Source organism: Vombatus ursinus, unplaced genomic scaffold (genome assembly GCF_900497805.2).
Source record: "Vombatus ursinus unplaced genomic scaffold, bare-nosed wombat genome assembly UNPS02007822.1, whole genome shotgun sequence".
NCBI lineage: Eukaryota > Metazoa > Chordata > Mammalia > Diprotodontia > Vombatidae > Vombatus > Vombatus ursinus.
Window position 1 is genome coordinate 717,649 of NW_020947600.1, and position 24,641 is coordinate 742,289.

General features: G+C 40.1%; 1 protein-coding gene across 1 annotated transcript in view; it reads left to right on the forward strand.

Moving 5' to 3' along the window:
• The window catches only part of LOC114033996 (spondin-1), a 369,625-nt gene that overhangs the window by 320,512 nt on the left and 24,472 nt on the right, over positions 1–24,641 (forward strand). Inside the window, exon 8 of the mRNA XM_027849643.1 lies at positions 7,385–7,586. Coding sequence (XP_027705444.1) covers positions 7,385–7,586 — 202 coding nt within the window. The remainder of the gene's footprint in view (positions 1–7,384; positions 7,587–24,641) is intronic.

Consider the following 24,641-nt stretch of genomic DNA (forward strand, 5'->3'; position numbering starts at 1 on the left):
CATGTGGAGATAGAAATGACAAGATTTGGCAACTGATTGGATATGTGGGGTGAAAGCAAGATATTGAGGAGGTGCTGAAGTTTTGAACCCAGATGACTGGAAGGATGGTGGTGCTCTCAACATTAATAGAGAAGTTTGGAAGGGGACAGGTTCAGAGGAGGAGTTACAATGAATTATAATTTGGACATGTTAAATTTGAAATGCTCATGAGAATTCCATTTTGAAATGTTCGGTAGACAGTTGGTGAGTGAAAGTGGAGCTCAGGACAGAGACTAGGGTTGGATTTATTCATCTGGGAGACATTTGCATAGAGATGATAATTGAAAACAATGGAAATAATGAGATCACCAAGTGAGAGAGCATAGAAAGAAAGGTCAGACCCCAGGACAGAGCCTTGGAGTATGCATGCAGTTCATAGATATGATGTGGATGAAGAACTAGAAAAGGAAATTGAAAAGGAACTGTCAGGGGCAGCTAGGTCGCACAGTGGATGGAGCACCAGCCCTGGAGTCAGGAAGATCTGAATTCAAATCTGGCCTCAGACACAACATTTACTAGCTGAGTGACCCTGGGCAAGTTACTTAACCCCAATTGACTAGCCACAGCACCCCCTACCCCCAAAAGGAACTGTCAGGAAGGTAGGAGTATTAAATGTATTAGATGTAGCAGTATTAAACAAGCATACACACACACACACACAAGGGTATACCCAATAGGTGATAATTAGCAATGTGAAATGCTGCTTCAAAGAAGTCAAGAAGGGATGAGGATTGAGAAAAGGTCATTAGATTTAGCAATGAAGAGATTATATGGAATGATACTTGAGTATGTAGAAGGGCCTAGTGATAGCTTGTTATTTTTTTTTTACATGAGGCAGAATGTATGTGAGACGCAAAAGGGAAACAAATAGATAAGGTTATGTTTAGGCTGAGCACCTCTTGATATGTCCCACCTAGACCTATGGGGACTTGGTATCTTGGTACTTTCTGTTCTGAAGTAAGGTCAGTGTTAACTGCCAGTCAGATGTGGTGAGACACCTACTCTTTCTTATTCAGAACTATTTTGCAGTCCATAATATTAGCAAAGAATTTAGGTAGCCTTGGGGTATTATTTAAGAAATGTGCATTCTTAGGATGGGCAGTCTCACCATCCACTTGCCCACAGTACCAATTAGGCCAGGGTGTGAGTGACTACTTAACTACTAGTGGGATAGCACTCCATGTCTAGGCAGTAGGGTTACCTATAGTATACCTCAAGTAGCACTGGCTCATCTCCCCATAATGCAAACAGCCTGAGTGGGCTTGTTGAGAGAAGGCCAACTTCAACATGGCTGAAAGATTGATTCAATACATATGCATTGTCAGGAAAATACAGACAATCACTGATTATGTCTATATGAGATAATTCTGAAAATATGGACATGTCTGATTCATCAGGCTAAAGTATTCAAATCCAATAGTCAAACTTTTTCTGAGTGATTTATTTTGGGACAAATGGTGCCACTTGAAAGACTCTAGAAAACACTGCTAGAGATTATGAAGTCCTAGAAATGACACTTTTGACTTTTAGTGGTACAGGTGGGTTTTTTCATCACTACTGCTAATTGAAGGTGTATCTTTCAGAAGAGAAAACCAGAATTGAAAGTGAACATCTGGTTGGGAATATGGTAACTGAGAATGTGTGTTAAATTAATGGATAATGATTTAAAATATAGAAATAATGGGCTGTTGGCCAGGGCTGGAGTTTTGCTAATGAGGACTCATAAAATATATATCTGTCTGGGGTCTTTAAAATCCGATAGAGGAAAACTATAAATTGAAAGTAGAGGAGTTGAGAGAGAACTGCTCCTGGATATCTCCCAAGTCGAATAACAAATAGCAGGCACAATATAACATAAGAAGAAGACAGGAGAGATGGTTCATGATTCACGGGAGACAGTATCCAAGAAGGTTTGCACTAAAATCCATAGCCTCAGATTGTTATGTACAAATGCACAGATTATGCATAATAAAGGAGAAAATGGAAATAATAATGCAAGAAAGTAAATTCAATCTCCTATGTATCACTAACACTTGGTTAGGACTTGTAAGCGAAATGGCCTCAGGCAGGGCACACTTTATAAAGAAGAGAAGAAATAAAATGGGCATTGGATAATAATAAGAAGATAGATTTGTGAAGAAATCCAAGAACCAGAGGTCATAATGAAGAAGTGTGGCAGAATAAATTTGATGACGCTCTGGAGGGAGAAGCATATGCAGTATTTTTAAGGCAGTATTCTGTAGACTGCCTAGTCAGAGGACAGAAGAGACAAGAATTTGGGAAAATATCACAACACTGGTATGGGAGCAAGCTATGGCATCGGCAGAGGATTTCAACTCTGCAGACAAGTGTTCTGTGTGTGTGTGTGTCTGTCTGCCTGTCTGTCTCTAGGTCTGTCTCTCTGTGTTTCTCATAAGCAGCTGACATAGCCTTTGCTTGTTCTAATGTAAATATAATTTTTCAAAAGGTGGGGGAAGTTATGGTAGAGAAGAAAGTCAGGCATTGTCTGACATACAAGCCAAATCTGGGTTTAGATTGAGTTTGGGTATTGAGTTTAGAAATAGAGTGGGTAAGATCCCATAAACTAAAATAATACACGGGAAAGTAGCCCGAAGAAGTGAGGGATGAAATGCTCATGAACAAGAAAGGGAAAGTTGAATAAAGAGAGATACCCAGGAAACTCATTCACCAACTAAGTTTGTGGGTTTTTTTTTTTTTAAGATGAATCTAGTAGTTAAAAATAAGGGCGGGATGAATGATGAATACACAAGTTAATGCAATTCTGTAATAATGTCAGAAGTGCTCGTGCAGATAATGAGTTGATGCTGGTGGGGAACATTAATGACAACAAAAAAGACATTTTTAGTCACATTGGAAGTAAGGAGGGGTAAGACCACAGCTAGGGATGGCAGGAAGTACAATGGTAATGGATGATAGAAGGCAGAAATACTCAACTCTTAATTTGCTTCTGTTTATGATACAAAGTTTTGTTGTAGAAAGTATTCCCACTCCCCACAAAAAAATATGACTGACAGAGAGTTGAAGCTTAATGTATGAGAGGACATGGTAAGAAAACAGCTTTCCTCAGTGAATTCAAGTCTATATCAAATATATCCTAATTTACTGAAAGAATTTGACAGAACTTGTGAAGAAGATTTATGTTTAATCCAGAGAAAACTCCTAATGATTAAAGCTGTCCAAAGGTGCGATTGGCTTCCTTGGCAGGTAGTGTGTTCTTTTTCCCTGGAGGTGTTGAGTCTATCAAGCATTTATGAAGCGCCTACTGTATGCAACATGCTATTGCTAGGAGCAGGAGATACAAAAAAATTCTGATCCCTGCTCTCAAGGAGTTTACATACTAGTGGGAGTGAGTAGGAAAGTGACAAACACACAAATAGGAAATAAGAGTTAGTTTAAGGTGAGAAGAGCAATAATGCTCTGGGGTGAGTAGGAATTAGTCCTGGATATGGCACTTGGGCTGAACTTTAAAGGAAGCTAGGAATTCCAAGAGTTTTCAAGAGAAAGCTGAATGACTACTTATAAATAGGATTCCCATTCAGGTATGAGTTGAAATTAGGTGGCCTTCCAGGTTTTTTCCAATCCTAACATTCTGTAACTTGGGGCTCCCCAATGAGTAGACTGCCCTATTAGGCCTCCTTAGTTCCACACATGAGAAATCCCTATAACTGAAGGTTGAAGACCAACTTGAATTGGGCCAGGACCCCTGTGAGATCCTTTTTCCCTGCCCTCCTGAGGAAAAAAGTGTGGAGGACTCCCTGTGCCATCTGGGAACTGGCTCCAACTCTACCCCCTTCCCAAATCAGAATGCCAATTGCCTCAAATTAGTGAATATACCTTGAAGGCAGTCCATTCCTCCAACGTATGGGCTATCTGTCACTAGAGCTCTGAGGTCTCTGTATGCCCCTGTTGGGGATATTGTAATTTGGCAAGTGACTTAGCTGCTGCTGTTGGCCACAGGTTGTCTGCGGAGGCAGTGTGGTGCAGTGGAAAAAAAAGATTGGGTTCAAATCTCAGCTCTTCTGCTTACTCTGTGTGTGAAGTCACCTAACTTCTCTGGTTCTCACCTTTCTCATTTGTTAAATGAGGTGGATTGTATTAGGTGAGTTCTTCCCAGGAGCTTCCATTTGAGAAAGTGCCCAGGCCAGCCATGCCCACTCCTCTCCTGATCCGGGGTTGCCTTTCTTGATGGTTCCACCTTCTTCCCCCAGCCCCTATTCAGCCTCCTTTTGTGTGTTATCTTTCTTCATTAGAATGTAAGATACTGGAGGGCAGGGACCATCTTTTAGCTTCACTTATATTTATATTCCTAGAACTTAGCACAGTATCTGGTATATAGTAAGTGCTAAATGAAAACTTTATCTCATTAGGCTCTGAGGTCTCTTCCAACTCTAAATCTATGATCCAATGATCTTTTCAGGGAATTGGAAAATAATGTTCTATTTGCACAGGGAAAAGGTCTTCACTTGTGATTAAGCAAAGAACACAGTAGGGAAAGTGTAATCTTCTCCTAAGGAGAGGGGCAGGGCCCAAATCAGGATCCATGCAAATATGAACCTGCAGAGCAGACCAGGTTGGTTACCAGGATTTTCTTTAAAGTACCAAAACCCAAAATACAGAAATACAATAGATAACCAATGGCAAAAGAAAAGGTAGAGATTGGGAGATCGGTATTGGATCAAGATGTAAGATACAGAATATGTTGGGGAAGTTGAATGTTTGATGGCACACATCTCCCTCACGATATCCAATCACTTTCAGTCATGTCTGACTCTCTTTGACCTCATTTAGGGTTTTCTTGACAAAAATACTAAAGTGGTTTGCCATTTCCTTCTGTAGTTTATTTGACAGATGAGGAAACTGAGGAATACAAGGTTAAGTGAATTGCCCAGGGTCACACAGCTAAAAAGCATCTGAGGCCACATTCGAACTCAGGAAGATGAATCTTCCTGACTTCAGGCCCAGCACTATCCACTGAGCCACCTAGCTGCCCATCTCCCTAAAGCCATGATTTTTAATGGTGACTGCCCCTGTCCTGCAATGACACGCTATAATGGGCTGAATCTATTCCTCCAGTTCCAGTTGGGCCCAGAAAGAATGTGAACTCACACAGCACTGAACATTGTAGTCTGATGTTTTGTAGGCACCAGGATCTTGTCACTTTAGATATGAATGAAGTAACCTCACACAAGAATGTGCAGAGAAGTATTATTCAGGAGGCATTTCCTCAGCATGGGGATTCAAAGGAAGAACCAAGATTGAATTGCCGGTCTCTATAGCAACAGTCCAGTGTGTCTAACTCAGCCCCTTCCCCTCTTTATCATGTTTGAGACAGCTAGATGGGGGGCAGTGAATGCCTAAGCAATTTGTGAAGCCTCTAATAGCAATGAATTCATCCCCCTGGATCTCTGAGCAGGACTGACACATAAATGCCTACTAATTGGTAGTAAATGAAAGGCTATGTTCTTTCTCCCCCTGCAGTTTGGATAGATTCATGAATGTTAGAATTCCTCATTTCATTTCTGAAGGAAATGCAGCTGTCCATACTAAGGCATTCATGTGTCAAATGGAGAATCAGAATGATAGAGTCTCCGAGTTGGAAGGGACCATGCAAAGCAAGTTTAATGCTTGGCTTTGTCAAGGGAGTTACACTGTAACATTGATGATGACCTTGACTTTGTGTGTTGGGTGACCTCCATCTCTTTAAATCTATGATTCTATCAGAGTGAATAACCATTTTGTGCCAAATGGCAATTACTTTTCTAAGTAAGATCTGTAAGTAGAATTTGGGGATTTTATTATACGATCTTGTATAATACAGGGATAATTTTTTTGCTAGTTATGCTAGCATTAAGTTCAGCCTATTTTTGAAGCACATCTTCTGTGCCTTTAATTAAACACTCATTGACCCATCCATAGTAAATCTCACTTTCTCATATTTGACTTTATTTAAAAGCAGCTGTACCAGAGTACTGAACATGGAGTCAGGAGACCTGGGTTTAAATACTGCATCTAGCATGTACTAGCTGCTCAACAGTGGGCAAGTGACAATCTTTCTGAGCCTCAATTACACCATCTTAAAATGGTGCCAATAAATAGCACCTTCCTTATAGAGTTGTGAGGATCCAATGAGGGAGACCTAACAACAGCAAAAGCACCATATAGTTGTGATATTATTATTATTATCATCTAAATGTTTTGTGATAATTATGAGAAATCAAAAAAAATTACTTCTGACTATGGATCAGGGATTCATAGAGGAGGTGGCATCTCTAAGGAGGGAACAGATTTGAATAAATAGGGAGGTAGAAGGACAAAAGTCATGGAGACAGGAAAATGAACTTTGGGAATATTGGGTAGTCCAGGACTGCTGGAACAGAAAACATAAAAGGTAGCTAGGTAAGTAAAATGTGGGATGGTCTGTGTAGCCTAAATGTGGAAGGGCTTACAAATACTAAAAAAGGATTGGGGCTTCACTCAGGAGGCCATCAAAGGTGGGCATGATCAGCATTTGGGACATTAAGCCAGCATCATGGTGAAGGATAGATTGGAGAGAAGAGAGTTGGAGTCAGGGTTACTGACTGAAAGGGTAAGACAAATAAATAAGGCAAATGAGTGTCTGAATTAAGATGATGATGGTGGGAATAAAATGAAGGCATTTTCTAGGGGGATTCATTGCAGAGATAGATTTCATAGGTCAAAGCAGTTTGAGTAGAGGTGAACGGTTCAGGGAGAGGGATTAATCAAAGATGACTCAAACGTTTCATATCTGGATGACCAGTAATAGAAATAGAGAAGTAAGGAAAAGGACTAGGAATGGAGAAAAAATGAGGAATTTGGTTTTGGACTTGATGAACTCAAGTTGCCAGTGGAAAATGGGCATGGGGAAAAGGAACTGAGGTCTAAGAAAAGAAAAAGTCTAGCATAAGTGCTGTATGTAGGTTGTTAGGAAATTATAGAAGATAAGTCAAAGGATCAGAGAGCAGAAATTTGTAGTGGAGCAATTGCATATCTTTTCCCATCTGTACTGTTAGGTTTGAGAACTAGAATAGATTCAGTCTTACAGAAACTTGTACAATGCTCACCAGATTGGATGTAGTCCTCGTGAAGGTCATGTGAGTCCTAGAAAAGTATGGGTACATCCTAGAATGTCAGGCTGACCTCAGGGTGGATAGGTATTGCTATATTCTCATCCTTAAGTGATTCATAAAAAAACATAAGTCATTGGTGAACATCACAGAGTGGCCCAAAATATGTACTAACATCACTTAGGAAGAGGCTAATGGGAGCAATTATCTGCTTCTGTGTTTTTTTTCCTCATTTCCAGGAGAGCAGCACCCTCAGCCGAATTCTCTGTGGATAGGACTCGACACCTAATGTCCTTCCTGACCATGCTTGGTCCCAGCCCAGACTGGAATGTTGGCTTGTCTGCAGAGGACCTCTGTACCAAGGAATGTGGCTGGGTTCAGAAGGTGGTCCAAGATCTAATTCCATGGGATGCTGGCACTGACAGTGGGGTGACCTATGAGGTATGTGTGCATCTTAAAGCTCAGCATGGAAGAATGAATAGATGAGTGAATGCAGAAACATTTATTAAGCACTAACTGCATACAAAGCACTCTGCTAAGGCTACAAATAGAGAAGTAAGACAATTCCTGCTCACACTGTGATAGGGGTGACAACACAAATGGAAGGTTTCAGCTGCAAGTCAGGCGGAAAGGTCCCATGGTCCTTAGGGTGTGGTGGCAAAGCAGATGGTAATGCATCATCCACTTGAATGCCACTTCCACTGATAAAATCACATAAGTTTCTGATGTTGATCTGTTTTGGTGGAAAGAACTTTCTTTTCTGAGTCTTCTGTAATTGTGGCTATAACATCCATAGAAGCAGCAGCCACACTTCAACCCCAAAGGGCTTGCTTCCTAAGGGCTATGGTGGAAGCAAAACTAGTAGTGTAGGAATGTAGGAAGGGGGGATGCTGACATTCCCAGGACCCTTGGTCTTACCTACTGGTTCATGGCAGTTGGTAGTGGTGATATTGAAGGAGAGCCCTTTCTGCATAGTGATTTCTCCCTTCAATGATGGCTTCAGGGCCTTGGATTGAAGAATAACTGGTAGTCTAGAGGGTACTACTATTTCTGAGCCTCTAAGATTCATGGTCTTGAGCTATCTTTATTGGGGTCTCAAGGGAGGTGACGGTCAAGGTGGTGTTTGTGGGGGGTTAGACCCTTCTGGCAAAGGCTATCTTCCGTCTCTCCCTAGGAGAACCTTGTTGTTTCAGCCAATGAAGAAGTGTGTGAGCTCTGCTGATGCATGGCCTTGTTCTCGTTTGAGGTGGCTAAACCTATATGGGCCTATTCCATTTGCTTCCCCACCTACTATCAAGAACCATAGCCAAAAGCACCAACCACCAGTGTTCTGCCTTCCCAAGGTTCTGTCCCTGAAGAAGATGTGATGAGTCATAACACAATTCTCCTCCTTGATGCCTACCTGAAAGACTAGGGCTACCCCAGAACCATGTTTATTTTGTTTTCTAAACCTCTGTGGAGCTCTTCTCCATGAATTTTTTTAATAAATTAAATTTTATTTTCAAATTTATGCTTTTTCTCCCTTCCACCTCCTCCCCCCCACCACCCTGCCTACTGGTGAGAAAATTTAAAAAAAAAATGATCCAAACATGTACAGTCAAGCAAAACAAATCCCCACTTTGACTAGATGTATGTTAAAAACAAAAAGTCTCACTCCATACTCTACTGCCATAATCTCTTTATCAGGAAGTAGGCATATATCTTCTGGAATTATTTTTAGTTATTGTGTTATGTTTTCAAAGTGGTCTTTAAAAATTTGGTTATTATATTGTTGTATAAATAGTTCTTCTGGTTCCAGTTATTCTATTCTTCATCATTTTACAAGTCTTACCAAATTTTTCTGAAACCATCCCTTTAATCATTTCCTACAGCACAATAGTATTCCATCACATTCACATGCCTCCATGAATTTTAATTTTCCACCTCTAAATAAGAACATAATAAATAATTTTTTAATTTTATTTAAATTTGATTCCTCACATTTCAGAGTGATGCCCCTATCCCTCCCACCAGTTCTAGTATAACTGTATTTGGTGACCACAGTTGTGATTAGTCCCATCTGTGCTGCCATGGGGGCAGCTAGGTGGTGCAGTGGATAGGATGCTGGCCATGGAGTCAGGAAGACACTTGTAGCTGTGCGACCCTGGGAAAGTTGCTTAACCCTTTTTGCCTCAATTTTGTCATCTGTAAAGTGAGCTGGAGAAGGAAATGGCAAACCACTCTGGTATCTTTGCTAAGAAAACCCCAAATGAGGTCATGAAGAGTTGGAGACAACTGAAAAATGTGCCCCTTGTAATTTTAAAAACTTCAGCTGCATCTTCTTGAATGCTATCTTTCCAGACAGAAGGTTATTAAAGATTACTGCCTATCTTTCTTCTTTAAAATGTCTTCAACCCCATTATACCTTTCTTTAGGTGCAGGGACCAGAGCTGCATGATATTTTCCAGTTTCAGAAACAGCAAAGTTTTGTTCAAGGAAAAGAGAATGTTTTCTCTTTTGCCTGTGATATACTAGTCCTAACCCTGATTCCTCCTTCTTAAGGGGAGTAATGGTGAGTGAAGATTAAATAAGGTAAAGGACATGAAAGCCTTTTATAAACATTATTAAGTGTTAAGAGCAAAGTGAAACACATGTCTGTTTCTTGGTGAGGCTCAGATGCTACACTGGATAAGTTTAGTGATGGGAGGGGGTGAAGAAAGTCAGAACTGACAATTGTCACCTGTGGCTGATGAAATTTTCCTCTAAATCAGGTTGAACCTAGGGAACAGAGTATTGGAAGGTAGATTGCAAGCTGCTTGCGGGAAAGGACTTGTGTGGTCAGTGCCTAGCAGAGTGTTATGCCTATAGTAGGTGCTAAGTCAAAACTTATTGAATTGAATTCATATGGTCTTTGCAATAGCAGTCAGTTATTCAACTGGTTTGTATTGTGCCAGGCCTTGTGCTTGGCCAATGTCTTCACTGCAGCCTAATGATTCCCAAGCACTTTTCTTGGATCGTGACTAAAATATTCCAACAGCCAAAAAGTGTACTGAGACTATTTCTTCTCTGAATTTTTACACTTGGTTCTACTGAAACTTTTCTCTTCCTGTGAACAGTTTATGGAAATCTGACTAGGGAGACAAGGCTCACCCACCACAAACCAGTTATAAAACCACAATAGATGGGACATAATTAAGTGCTAATTAATAGAATAAAAATCCCAAGTGTTCCTGGGGCTCGGAGAAGGGAATGTTCAATCTGGCTAGTTTTTTATTACTTAGAAGGACTCCATATCATCTAAAACAAAAATTTCATTATAAACTCCTTGTAGATGATTAAGTAATTTTAAAAATCATCTACAAAAGAGTATACAAAGTGCATTCCTTATAAAAGACTTTGTATTCTCTGAGTAAAAAGACGCAGAGAACCACAGAATTTGAGACCTCAGTTGCCTAGTATTGGACTAACGATCCTAAACAGGCCTTTATACTGTGGCTATTGGGTTGAATAAGAAGAATTCTCCCTAAGGAGAAAAACCAAGGGACTGGTAAGATGTTTTCATGACACAAAAGTACAGCTTTGGGCAGTCTGGTTATCTGGATGGCTGTGTGTGTGCATATGTGCGCATTTGTGCACCATTTCATCATATGTGTACTTTTCTAGGAAAGTCTTATACCTCAAATTATGTCGCAAGCTCCCAAAGGTCATAGACAGAGAACGCCAAAAGGCCAAGCAAGGTCAGACAAAACTGCATGCTTAACAAGATTTTCTGAGCTCTTTCTCATCCTTTTGACTGTGTCTTTTTCAGGTGTTGATTGACATCGGAATAGGGATAGGAACTGCACTTGTGATTTCTTTCATATTTATTGTGCTTCGTTCGTTTTTTTTTCCAGTTGCATCTGACTCTTTGTGACCCCATTTGGGGTTTTCTTGGCAGAGATACTGGAGTGGTTTGTCATTTCCTTCTCTGGCTCATTTTTACAGTTGAGGAAACTGAGGCAAACAGGGCTAAATGACTTGCCCAGAGTCACACAGCTAGCAAGTGTGTAAGGCCGGATTTGAACTTAGAAAGATGAGTCTTCCTGACTCCAGGCCCAGCACCCTATGCACTGTACCAAATCCTAAATAAGGAAACTTCTACCAATGCAAGTAAGCACCTTCTCTGTAGCTTGTAGCGTTAGAGCATTTCCTGAAACATTAAGGGTTACGCAGCCAGTATGTGGCAGAAACAGGGCTTGAAGCCAAGTATTCCTGGCTCTGAGGTCAGCATTCCATCCACTGCCCCTAAGCTGCTTCTAGGGACACTAGAAGATGAAATTCTATTAATCCTTCCAAGACCTGACTCAAATTCTACATACTCCAGCAAGCCATCATTTACTAACTGCAGGCTTCATTGAACACTCCCTTCTCTGAGACCCAGGAACACTTGGGATTTTTATTCTATTAATTAGCACTTGATTATGTTCCATCTATGGTGGTTTTATAACTGGTTTGCGGTGGGTGAGCCTTGTCTCCCTAATCAGATTGCAAGTTTTTCAATTGCAGGAACAATATCACAGGCTTCCAATACGTCCTCCATAATACAGAGCATAGTGTATTAATACTAATAGTTCATATTTAAATAGCTTTTTTTGAGGCAGTTGAGATTAAGTGATTTGCCCAGGGTCACACAGCTAGCAAGTGCCTGAGGCTGGATTTGAACTCAAGTCTTCCTGACTTCAGTGATGGTGCTTTATTCACTGTACTACCTAGCTATCCCTAGATAGCTTTTTTAAAGATCTGCAAAGCAATTTACCTTCATTATTTCATTTTATGCTCACAACAATTCTATGAGGTAGGTTTTATTATTATAACACACATTTTACAGATAAGGGAACTGAGGCTGAGAGAGGTTAAGTTCCCTAGGGTCACACAATTAGTAAGTGACTGAGGCAGGATTTGAACTTGTCTTCCTTTCTCCAGTCCAGTACTCTATCTGGGATGCCATTCTACTGCTTGGATGAGCTATGAAATGGTTGGGATGTTGTGGGATGGTTGATTTTAGGCAGTGTAGCATAGTACAGCACTAGACTTAGAGTCAGAAAGACCTCATTTTTATCCCACCTCTGACACTTTTTAGCTGTCTAACCATAGTTGGAGGCAGCTAGGTGGAGCAGCGGATAGAGCACCAGGCCTAGAGTCAGGAAGACCTAAGTTCAGATCTGGCCTCAGATACTTACTAGTTAAGTGGCCCTGGGCAAGTCACTTAACCCAGTTTGCCTCAGTTTCCTCATCTGTAAAAGGACCTGGAGAAGGAAATGGAAAACTGCTCCAGTATCTTTGCCAAGAAAACCCCAAATGGGATTATGAAGAGTCAGACACCTCTGAAAACAACTGAACAACAACCATAATCAAGTTACTTGGACCTTCTGTTTCTTCATCTGTAAAAGGGAAACAATAATACCTGTAGCACCTCCCTCACAGAGTTGTCATGAAGTTCAAATGAAATAATACCTGCAGTGTGCCCTGCAAAGTTTAAAGCATTGTATGTGTATGTGTCTATTATTATTATTATTAACTCTCCTTTTCCATCCCTGGCTATCTAGAATGTTGGACACTTGCAATGGTAGGTCCAGCAGAGACTTCTAGGAAACTTAACATGGCCTGATAAGCATGAGGTCCCTGTCCAAGTATGGAAATAATAGGGAGATGCTGGTACTGCAGAAAATCTCTCTGCAGGGGTCTCAATCTGTTTCTTTTTCCAACAGAAAAATGACCTGACTGAACCATGTTTCCAGACAAGGAGCTGCAGAGAAGGAACCAAAAAGGAGATTATCTCCTGCCCCTTTTCCTTTGTTATTCTTGGAGTGTTTGCACTGTTAGCCGTGACAATCCCTTGATTGGGGTCATTGACTGAGAAGGAAAAGACACACGTAAAAATGTCCAAAACTAAGCCCCCTTTTTTTCTTCAGTTCAGGCAGGCTTATAGGCCTTGAAGGTGGGTGACTATTTATATGAAGTAGGGCAAGAACAAATTGTCCTAGGAGCTATCCAGCATGTCCAGCTGGCAAGAATGTGAGCAGAGAACCCTTTAAAGACCAAAGGATCTTCTCCTCTGTTCATATGCAATAAGGAGCATCTTGCCCCTCTGAGAGGCAATGGGGTACAGTGGGCTTAAAGTCAGAAGGCCCGGGGATAAGTTGTCTCTGATGTTTACTAATGGTGTGACCTTACACAACTCACATCCATACTCTGAACCTCAGTTTCCTCTTTTGTAAACAGAAGATAATAGCACCACTCTAGCTGACCTCACAAGAGCTATTGTGGGGATGAAATTAGGTCATGGATATGAAAGCAATTTGAAAAGGGCAAGGTATTATACACAAGTGCGTGGATTTATTTTTTTTTTATTCAGCTCTGCTTTAGAAGGCTTAGGTGCTGATGGGGATGCTAGAGATTTTTTTTTTTTGAGAGGGTACTTAGTTCTTTTTATTGATATCTTTTGTTTTTACATTGTCTGTATTTCTCTCTTTTCCCTCTCCCAGAATGACATCCCATATAATACAGATTTTTTTTTCAGAAGAAAAGAGGAAGAAGGGGGAAATCAATTAAACAGAACCACATAACACACCTTCCCCCTTCCCCGAAATCTGACACGTATTCAATGTTCCCTATTCATGGACCCCCTTTCTTACCCTTCTAAAGGAGTAAAGGGAGGCATCTTCAAGGCTAAGCTTGTTCGTTGTAATTCCGCAATGTTCATTTTCAATTGCTTTATTCTTTCAATTTATATTGTAGTTGTTATTGTGTATATTGTTTTCTTGGCTCCACACTTCACTCTGCATCAGTTCATGTAGATCTTTCCATGCTTCTCTATATTTGTCATATACATAATTTCTTATAGCCCAGTGGTATTCTATTACCTTCATGTACAGGTGTTTCTCCAATGGATACACACCTATTCTGTTTTCCATTCTTTTACATGGTTTTATTTTTGTCCTCCCCATTTAGACTAGAAGATCTCTGAGTACAAGGGCTTTATCTTCCACTTATTTATATTCCCTTTAGCGTTGAACATGGTGGTGGGTATGGTTAGGCACTCAGTAAACATTTGCTGAATGAATGAATCTAAAAAGTAACTATCTCCTTCTGCAAAAAATGTGAGGTCTTTGTCATTGAAGGCTGATCATCATGTGAACTTTAATTATTGCCTACAACTAGAAGAACCTAGAAAATGAAATCATGGGAACCTTTGTCAAATTTAAAGGGAAGCAGATCTTTCCTGTTTGAACTGGGAACCCAATCCTAGACAAAAAGAGATCATTAAATTCCCAGCCTACTTCTCCTAACATGACACAACAGCACCACTATCCACAGGACTGGCCCCAAAAATATTTTTCTTATGATTTAGGAACATGAATTCCATATATAAAATGACTTGCTTGAAGTCAGGATTGGGTTCAATGTAGACATTCATTCAGCAAATATTTAAAGAGTCCATATGCTTACCCAGCACTGAAAGGGGTACAATAAAAGCATACTACACAGCCTTCATCCGTTGGGATTTCACAGTCTGGTTGAGGAAACAAGGCATATACATGAAAAATGACATAACGTGAAGAGTACACGAGATAACACAAGGTCAGACAAGCATTTTAAAAACTACAACATTAAAAGCAAGTTAGTGGGGCATGTAGTCCACCCTGCGCCTAAATATGCATCCTTTCTACAATATATTCATCAGAGTTTCTTTGTGAAGCTTTCTAGTGTGGGGAGCCTCATCGTGAACTTTGAGACAGCTTTAATTGTTAAAAAAAAAAATTAGTTTTCCTTTACATTTTTCCAAAATCCACCGCTCTGTAACTTCTACCATTCCTCCAAATTCTGCATTTAATGAACGAATTCAGAAAAAAAGAAGAATGAGAAAAGGGGGCAGGAAAGGAAAAGAGGGAGAGAGAGAGATCAGAATAAAGTGGAAATAATCAGGTAAAGCTTCATTGAATCACAGAGAGGACCTTATAAGCTAAATCCAGTCCCTTCATTTTACAGAACAGGAAACTAAGGCAGAAAGAGGTTAAATGACTTGTCCAGGTTCACATAGCTAGTAAGTGTCTGAGGCAGGATTGAACCCCAGATGGTCCTGGCTTCAAGCCCAACTTTGTACCACCTCATTGATTCAAACTGGGCAATGGGATCTAGACAAGTGGTAAATAGCAGCAAGGGAAATGGTGTAGCAAAGAAGGAATCTAAGTGCAGTAGAACTCAAACTTCTGTAGCCCTTTCCTCACAATGCCACCCTGTGAGTTAGGAATGTGCATGACATTTGGAGAAAACCATGATGGAAGAACAGTCTGACTGAAATAAGGCATAAATTTTGGGGGACAGGACAAGATAAATATGGAGGAGGTGGACGCATGTTGTGGAGGGGTTTGTCATGTTCAATCTCTTTAAGAAACCTTTCCCCTCCCACTTTCAACGTGTATTTTCCCCAGTGCCAGGGTTCTGGAGTCAAGTCAATAGCAAGGTTTTTAGAGCTAATATGAATCAACTGAATGAAGCTTCAAGAATTGAAGCTAGGGGGCAGAGCCAAGATGGCCGAGTAAAAGCAGTGACTTTCTTGAGCTGTCCCCCAAACCCCTCTAAATACCTATAAAAAATGGCTCTAAACAAATTCTAAAGCAGCAGAACCCACAAAAAGACAGAGTGAAACAAATTTCCAGCCCAAGACAACCTGAATGGTTGATCAGAAAGGTATATGGTGCCAGGCAGGGAGAGGAGCACAGTTTGGCATGGGCACACAGGCCTCAGCGAACCTGGAGAAGGCCTCAGAGGACTGAATCACAAGGCAGCTGTGGCAGTTTCCAGACTTCTCAACCCATGAACGCCAAAGACAACTTAGAAGGTCAGTGGAAAAAGTCTGTTTCTGCAGTGAGAGAGAAACATGGGGTCCCAGCCCCACTCCTCAAGCTCAACCCCAGGGTGGCAGCTGCCTCCTGAGCTTCTGGCCCACAAACTGAGGGGGAATCAAGTGGCTGATCAGAGGGAGATTGCAGGGATCTCTCTGCAGGTGCAGGATTCTCTTGCTTTGCCCGTGCTTGGATCTGGGTCATAGTTCTGGGTGGCAGTCCTGGGGCGAGGAAGAGCTTGTAGTGACTGTGGAGAGGAAATCCTCCTCACAGTTCCAAGATAGAAAAGAGTGCTTGTTGTCACTTATAGACCAGAGCATAGGCCAGGATAGGAGTAAACACCTCACCCTTGATCATAGCACCTTGGAAGAACTGAAAACTTACAGGTCCCTAGAAGTATCTCTGAAAACAGCTGCACAAAACCCCTGAAGCTTGGGACAGTACATTTTCCACACTGGAAACAGACCCCTGCATTAACAAAGAGTTTATAACTCAAGTAATTGGCTGGGATCATGAGCAAGCAGTGCAAAAAAAGTCAGACTGTATTATCTTACTTTAGTGACAAAGAAGATCAAAACATACAACCAGAAGAAGACAACAAAGCCAAAGCTCCTACATCCAAAGCCTCCAAGAAAAATATGAATTGGTCCCAGGCCATGGAAGAGCTCAAAAAGGATTTTGAGAAGCAAGTAAGAGAAGTAGAGGAAAAAATGAGAGTGATGCTAAAAGAGACCCCAAAAAATACTGAATAAAATAACACCTTAAAAAATAACCTAACCCAAATGGCAAAAGAGGTCCAAAAAGCCAATGAGGAGAAGAATGCCCTAAAAAGCAAAATTGGTCAAATGGAAAAGGAAGTCCAAAAGCTTACTGAAGAAAATACTTCCTTAAAAATTAGAAAACAATGTGAAATATCTCATTGGAAAAACAACTGACCTGGAAAATAGGTCCAGGAGAGATAATTTAAAAATTATTGGACTATCTGAAAGCCAAGATCAAAAAAAGAGCCTGGACATCATCTTTCAAAAAATTATCAAGGAAAATTGCCTTGATGTTTTAGAACCAAAAGGCAAAATTGAAATTGAAAGAATCCACTGATCTCTTCCTGAAAGAGCTCCCCAAAGGAAAATTCCTAGGAATATTGTAGCCAAATTCCAGAGTTCCCAGGTCAAGGAGAAAAGATTGCAAGCAGCCGGAAAGAAACAATTCAAGTATTGTGGAAACACAATCAGGATAACACAAGATTTCACATCTTCTACATTAAGGGACTGCAGGATGTGGAATATAATATTCCAGAGGTTAAAGGAGATAGGATTACAACCAAGAATCACCTACCCAACAAAACTGAGTATAATCCTTCAGGAGGAAAAATGGTCATTCAGTGAAATAGAGGACTTTCAAGCATTCTTGATGAAAAGACCAGAGCTGAATAGAAAATCTGACTTTCAAATATAAGACTCAAGTGGAACATGAAGAGGTAAACAGGAAAGAGAAATCATAAGAGACTTATCAAGGTTGAACTGTTTACACTCCTGCCTGGAAAGATGATATTTGTAAGTCATGAGACCTTTGTCAGTATTAGGGTAGTTGGAGGGAAACAATTATATGTATGTAGATGGATAGATAGAGGGCACAAGGTGAGTTGAAGATGAAGGGATGATATCTAGAGAATTAAATTAGGTGGTGAGAGAGGATTATACTGGGAGAAGGAGAAAGGCAGAGGTAGAATGGGGTAAATTATCTCACCAAAAAAAAAACAGAAAAGAAAAGGCTCCTACAGTGGAGGGGAAACGAGGGAGGGTGAGAGGGAGTGAGTGAATCTTATTCTCATCAGATTTAGCTTAAGGAGGGAATAACATACACACTCAATTGGGTATGGAAATCTATCTTACCCTAAAGGAAAATGGGGGGGAGGGGATAAGAGAACAGGAGGATGATAGAGGGGAGGGCAGATTGGGAGAGGGGGTAATCAGAAGCAAACACTTCTGAGGATGGACAGGGTCAAAGAAAGAATAGAATAAATGGGGGGCAGAATAGGATTAAGAGAGATAGAGTTAGTTTTTCACAACATGACTACTATTGAAGTGTTTTGCCCAACTGCACATGTATAATGTATATTGAGTTGCTTGCCTTTTCAATGAGGGTGGGTGGGGAAGGAGGAAGGGACAAAATTTGGAACCCAAAGTTTTAAAAACACATGTTTAAAAAAATGTTTTCACATGAAACTGGGAAATAAGAAATATATTAAATGGGGTACAGAAATCTATCCTGTCCTACAGGAAAATAGAAGGGGAAGGGGATAAGAGAAGGGGGGGTGAGAGACAGAAGGGAGGGCAGACTAGGACAAGGGATATTCAGAATGTATGCCATCTTGGGTTGGGGGGAGGGGCGAGATGGGGTGAAAATTTGGAACTCAAAATCTTGTGGAAGTGAATGTTGAAAACTAAAAATAAATAAATTGGTTAAAAAAAAAAGAATTGAAGCTATGGGGGATGCCCCTCTCCCCTCCTCTATGTATATAAGTATATGTGTGCATAAAATAAGTGTGTGTATGCACATACATATGTGTTCTTACATGTATATAATATGTATTTTTCTTTCCCCCCTTTTAAAAAGATAACATTTTGAAACGGGTAGGAAATTATATTCAGGGCTGGCCTATACATTCAGTTCAAAAAAGTAACTCATTAAAATAAAATGGCCAAGAGGCAGCTGGGTGGCACAGTGGATGGAGCTCTGGCCCTGGAGTCAGGGGGACCTGAGTTCAAATCCAGCCTCAGACACTTGACACTTACTAGCTGTGTGACCCTGGGCAAGTCACTTAACCCCCTTGCCTAGCCAAAAAAAAAAATAATAATAAAATAAAATGGCCAAGATGTTTGATTAATTATGTATATGTATATATATATATATATCCTAAAACAATACCAAGTCTAAAAAAGTAGGGTTTTTTTTAATAGTAGAAAGCATAGAGTATAAAGCATTGTAATTTCCCATGGAAGCACTACGAAGTGATTTTGGGGGAAAATTAAAATGCAGTGTTCTGATCCCAGACCCCTTGGAATTTTATGCTACAAGACTTTTATAGAATCAGAGGACTAATGTTAGGAAGGAACTTTGACACCAAAATAATAAAAACAATAACAACTGACAATGTTTTAAGGTTTACTGAGTACTTCATACAGATTATCTCAATTTGGACCTCATTACAACTAGTTTGTATAACACATTAATATGTTATTAATATTAGCATTAAATAATATATTATGAGTACATCACCATTTGACAGATGTGGAAACTGAGGATGAGAGGCTAAATGACTTGCCCAAAGTCACAGAACTAATGTCAGATTCATGATCCCAATTCCAGTGATCTATCCATTTACATGATGCCTCTACTTCAAACTTTGCCATATTTTATAAATGAACAAAAAGAAGTCCCACAGTAGACTACTACTATCATCATGTAACAGTATGGCTGCCTGTCCCTTCCCCCAACCCCCACCCTAAACGTATGTAAGTGTGAAATAGATAATTTCTTGTCAAGGAACAGAGCTGCAAAAAAGCAGCATCTGTTTCCAAGCATTTTTACATTATTTACCAGAGTTGCCACTGGAAATAAAAGGGGTAGGGGAATTGAAGGACTAGAGAGGGTCTTGCAGGCTAGCTACAGAATTAAATGTTTATAACATGGTAGTTTCTATAATCTGCTTCCTATATGAATTAATGATAATTTACAATAAAGATTGTAAAGGATTGCATAGTAATGACTTGTTAATAATATGTGCATTTTTAAGAAAATGATATATTTTCCATAAAAAAAAAAGAAATGAAGCTGTATCTGTTCCTTAAATCTAAAGACCTGTGACTTAAGAAGTAAGCAATGATGTGATAGCTGCAGCACCCTACAAAGAACTGGTGGAGGGCAGAGGGATACAAAGTCAAGGCTAGATAATTGACAAATTCAAAGAGAAACAATCTAACAGGGCAAGACTAGACAAGAGGAAAAGCACACTGAGAATTTAGAAATAAAGGAAGACAAAAATGGATAGATTAAATAAATGATAGTCCTTGGGGAACACCCCTCCCCGCCCCAGGAAGGACTGGGGAATCCAGACTAATTCTTCTTCTGCCAGTGAATTTGAATTGATCCAGTCTGCCATTAAGGGCTAAGAGCCATTCTGACTCCAGGCTCACTTTCATTTGCTTGACAGTCACAGGACAGCCCTCTTTGATGTCACATCCGGCTGCATGAGCACAGCAGGTTTCAGGAAGCCAACCTGTTTGGGATTTTCAATGTTTGTTCTTAATTCTGATTCTAAACAGGACAACTGTATAGTCTTAAACTGTCCCCTCACTTGCTGCGTTTACACAACAGTGGATCAACTGTTTTGATAAGAACAACACAAAGGAAATGTGTGGATCCAGTAGATGTAAGGGTTAGTGGTATACAAATTTGAAGTTGAGTCAGGCCTCCTGGGTGATTAATGATCAATCAGTCTGAGGGTTAGAAAATGGATCTCATTCCACCTTCCTATTTATAGGTAATTTTAGATCTTTTCTCCAATACAACCACACCTTCCCCCTCCACCCTATTTGGTGGTCTTACAAGTGTGCAAACTCTTTCCTTCTGTCCCAGTGGGCTCTTCAATTTGGTTATAACCTAACCTTGATCCAAGCTTACACACCCATAACCCAGCCTCCCTCAACAGCAGCTATAGATGGTATGAGGAACAATTCTTCCTCATCCCAGTATATCCACACCTTGTACCTCCAGATCACTTGCAAGTCGCAGCAGATGCTCCTCAGCTGACTGTGTTCTGGGTCAGTGGCTGGGAACCTTCCCCATCTTCCTTTTTGTTGTACACAATGAGTCACATGGGATGAGTAGGCATAGATGAGTTACAATCTGCATTACAGAATTCATTACATATTTTCCCCAAACCCATCTGTCTTCTGAGCTTCCCTGTAATTGTTGAGGACACCATCATCCCTCTAGTCACTCAGGTTTGAAACTTGGGTATCATCCTCAATTCTGACACTCACCCCTCACATCCAGGCAGTTGCCAAATCTGCTCATATCTACCCCAACAGCACCTTTTGCAGCTGCCCTCTCTTTATACTCCTGCATCAACCACCTTAGTACAGGACCTTATCACCACTCACCTGGTCTAGTGCAATAGTGTCCTAATTGATCTTCCTGTTTCAAGTCTCTCCTCAGTCTAATCCATTCTGTCCAATCCACAGCTGCCAAAGTGATCTTCATCAAGTGCAAGGATGACCACATACCTACCATACTCAAGAAATTTTGTAGTTCCCTACTGACTTTAGGAGCCAATGTATTCCATCTTCATCTCATCTTTTTAAAGAAATTGTCAAAGTTTTACAATGTGTACAAATTTTAATGTAGTGGTATGAATATATAACTTATAAATGAGTAAGCATGCATTTAATGGAGGTGTGTGATCAAAAATGTTTTACTGTTAGTGTTGTGATATCACAAAACTTTGAAGACCACTATTGTAGAGGAATACACCCAAAGGCCCATTTAACTACCTGCTTATGGAATGGGGAGTCCACAGGGTTCCTTCTGTATTGCTTCTACCACTTAGCTGTTGCTGCCTTCACCTCTCCCATAGCCCTTCATCAAAACTGATTTATCCTCCAAATTTTGCGCTAGGTAGTATGGCTTCACATTTGGCATCTGTGTCCTATAAAGAGGTTTCAAGCTATTTTAAACCATCAACCTTCTTAGCTCATAATTTCTGAATAAAAGAAATAGAGAAGGTTCACTGGGGCAGGAAGGTAGTCAAATTCCTGGCAAGTATTTGTTTATAGTGTATGTACCTGATAAGGTCACTTTTTTGTTCCTACCAACTGCGGTTCTTCACCGTAGTCCTGCTCCAGTGCTTCACCTCGCCATGACCGTGACCCTGGGCTCTTGAAGACCATGCCACTCTAGTGGTAGGCCCTATCAGAGTAGAAGGATTTTGAGTATGATCTCAGTTGTCTGTCATTTGCATTTATTTAAACTAATCTTCAGAAAGAGAGAGAGTCAGCCAGCCAGCCCCAGGAGGTTGGCCAACATTTGATAATTATTTCAGCCATAGAAATACATGAAAATCATTCCCCTTCCTGCTCCCTAGTAGAATGTAAATTCTTTGAGGGCAGGGACTATGGTTTTTTGTTTGTTCTTGTTTTTGTCTTTTTGTCTCCAGTGCCTAGCATAGTGTTTGACCCATAATAATGCTTTGTTTGACTTCATCTGGAACACGGTACTTAATTTTGGACACCATATTTTAGGACCAACATTGACACACTTTACTGCATCCAAAGGAGGATAACCAAGCTAGGGAGTATACTGAAAACTCTAGGAAAAATGATGATGAATTGAAGGAACCTGGTTTCTTTATTTTGGAAAAGAAAAGAGGGGAGCTATGATAGCTATTCATATCTTACATCTAAGCATCACATGTGTAACTATACCAATCTCTATGATCTTGAACTATGAAATCATTCTCTCTGATCATAACTACCTTTCCTTCCATCTTTTCCTCTAGGTGACTCTCCCTAAATATATTCTTCATCCTCACCATAACTATCAGTCCCTCTATCTATCCTTTCTCACAGGTCTTCATCATTATTGCTCTAATATTATTTCCATCCTTCACAAGTTGATCAATTAAAATATAATATCATTCCACATACACACTTAAAAGCCTTTGTCCACTCATGGTTTACCAAAATCCAATTTATGATTACTTCCAACATCTGGAATGCTGAATTTTTCTGGCAAAAATAATGAAATGAGAAGTTACGGACTCAAGGCACAAAATGAGCAAATGCACACATATTTTTACATAATCAGTGTGGGGATTTGTTTTGCTTGATTTTGCATGTTTCTTTGTAAGTGGTAGTTATAGTCGTTTTATTGGAGGGGAGAGTAGAAGGGAGAGAAAATAAATTCTTGGTAATTGAAAAGATTAAGTCATACAACCCTGACAACTGTGTCTGCTACAAATTCATATTATCTGATTTATGTTGGGATATCACTGCTGCACGGTAATCTTTTTATACATCCCTTACTATCATACTTCTTGCAGCAGCTATTTCAAATTCTCTGTATTTGTGGTATCAAATGCAAATGGAAAGGGGACCATTGAACCACATATAAAAATCCCTGCCAACTGCATATTGACTTAGAAGATTACATATTAATGTTATCCATGTTCTATTATATTTTAAAATTTATTTTGCTAAATATTTCCCTATTACAGTTTAATCTGGTTGTACTGCACTCAGCTACAACCTATGGGCTTGACACATCTGCTCTGCATGACCAACGACTCTGTCTCCTACTTGACTGAAAATAATAGATTCCATCTACTGTGGGCTCCCTCTTCTTCCCTCCTTTGTATGTTAAAATATTTCTGCATTGACCCCTGAATACTCCACTCCTTTGTTCCTGAGTCTGAGGAAGATGTGTACCCCCTACTAAGCATGGCCATTTCCCTTAAAAAGGGATTAATGCCATCCCCTATGGGAACTTGGTCCCTCAATCATTTCTTTTATCCTTCCTGCCTATATCAAGCCCAAGTTTCCCTAACATTGGGATGGGGGACTTCATTTGACCATGCACTTAAGCTACTGTCCAATATCTCTTCTCCCCTTTGTAGCTAAGGCTCCTCAAAGAGTCATATCATTGCTTCTATTTCTTAACTTCCCACTGATTTATTAATACCTTACATTTTGGTTTCCCACCCAACCCAATCAACTGAAACTGTTCTCTCCAAGGCTATTAATGATTCTTTAACCATTAAATCTTCTGCTTCCTTCAATATTCAGCTTAAATCCTACCTCCTATATAAGGTGTTTACCAGTCCTCTCTCCCCTCCACTCCCTAGTGCCTTCTCTCCGAGATTACCTTGTTTATTCTTTATATTATCTTGTCTCTACCTGGTTATTTATATGTTGTCTCTTCTATTAGAATATAAGGTCTTTGAGAGCAGGAACTGCTAATTGTCCACCTGTAGTGCCTGGATAAGTCATGTAAACTGATGGTCTAACTGAATGGACTAATCAGCCAACTGCATGTCATAATCTTGGCAATAGACATATTTTACCTGCTTCAGTGCTTCTAATCAAGGCATTTAATAAAAGCAGTCAAGTTACAATATCCAGATGAGATTTTTTATTGGGAAAGAGCCTTTGAGTCTGTTTTATATGTTCTTTACTATAAAGGATTCCATTGATGATGGTAGCACTATTGTGAAATGAATATAGTATTTAAAATATGTCAATAAAACATTTAAGCAAAAAAATTCAATAAATGCTTAATAAATACTCATTAGTTAACAGAATTTTTCTTTTTCCTTCTCCCATAATACCTCTGTACAGCTTTTGATATGATGACAACCCCTTCCTCTGACACTTTCCTAGTTTTAGTGACACCACTTTCTGTTGATTCTTTTGATGTCTCTCTGACCAACTCCTTCTCAATCTCCTTTCCTGAGTCATCATCCATCTCCTGACCCTTAAGTGTGAGTGTGAGAGAGAGAGAGAGAGAGAGAGAGAGAGAGAGAGAGAGTGTGTGTGTGTGTGTGTGTGTGTGTGTGTGTGTGTGTGTGTGTGTG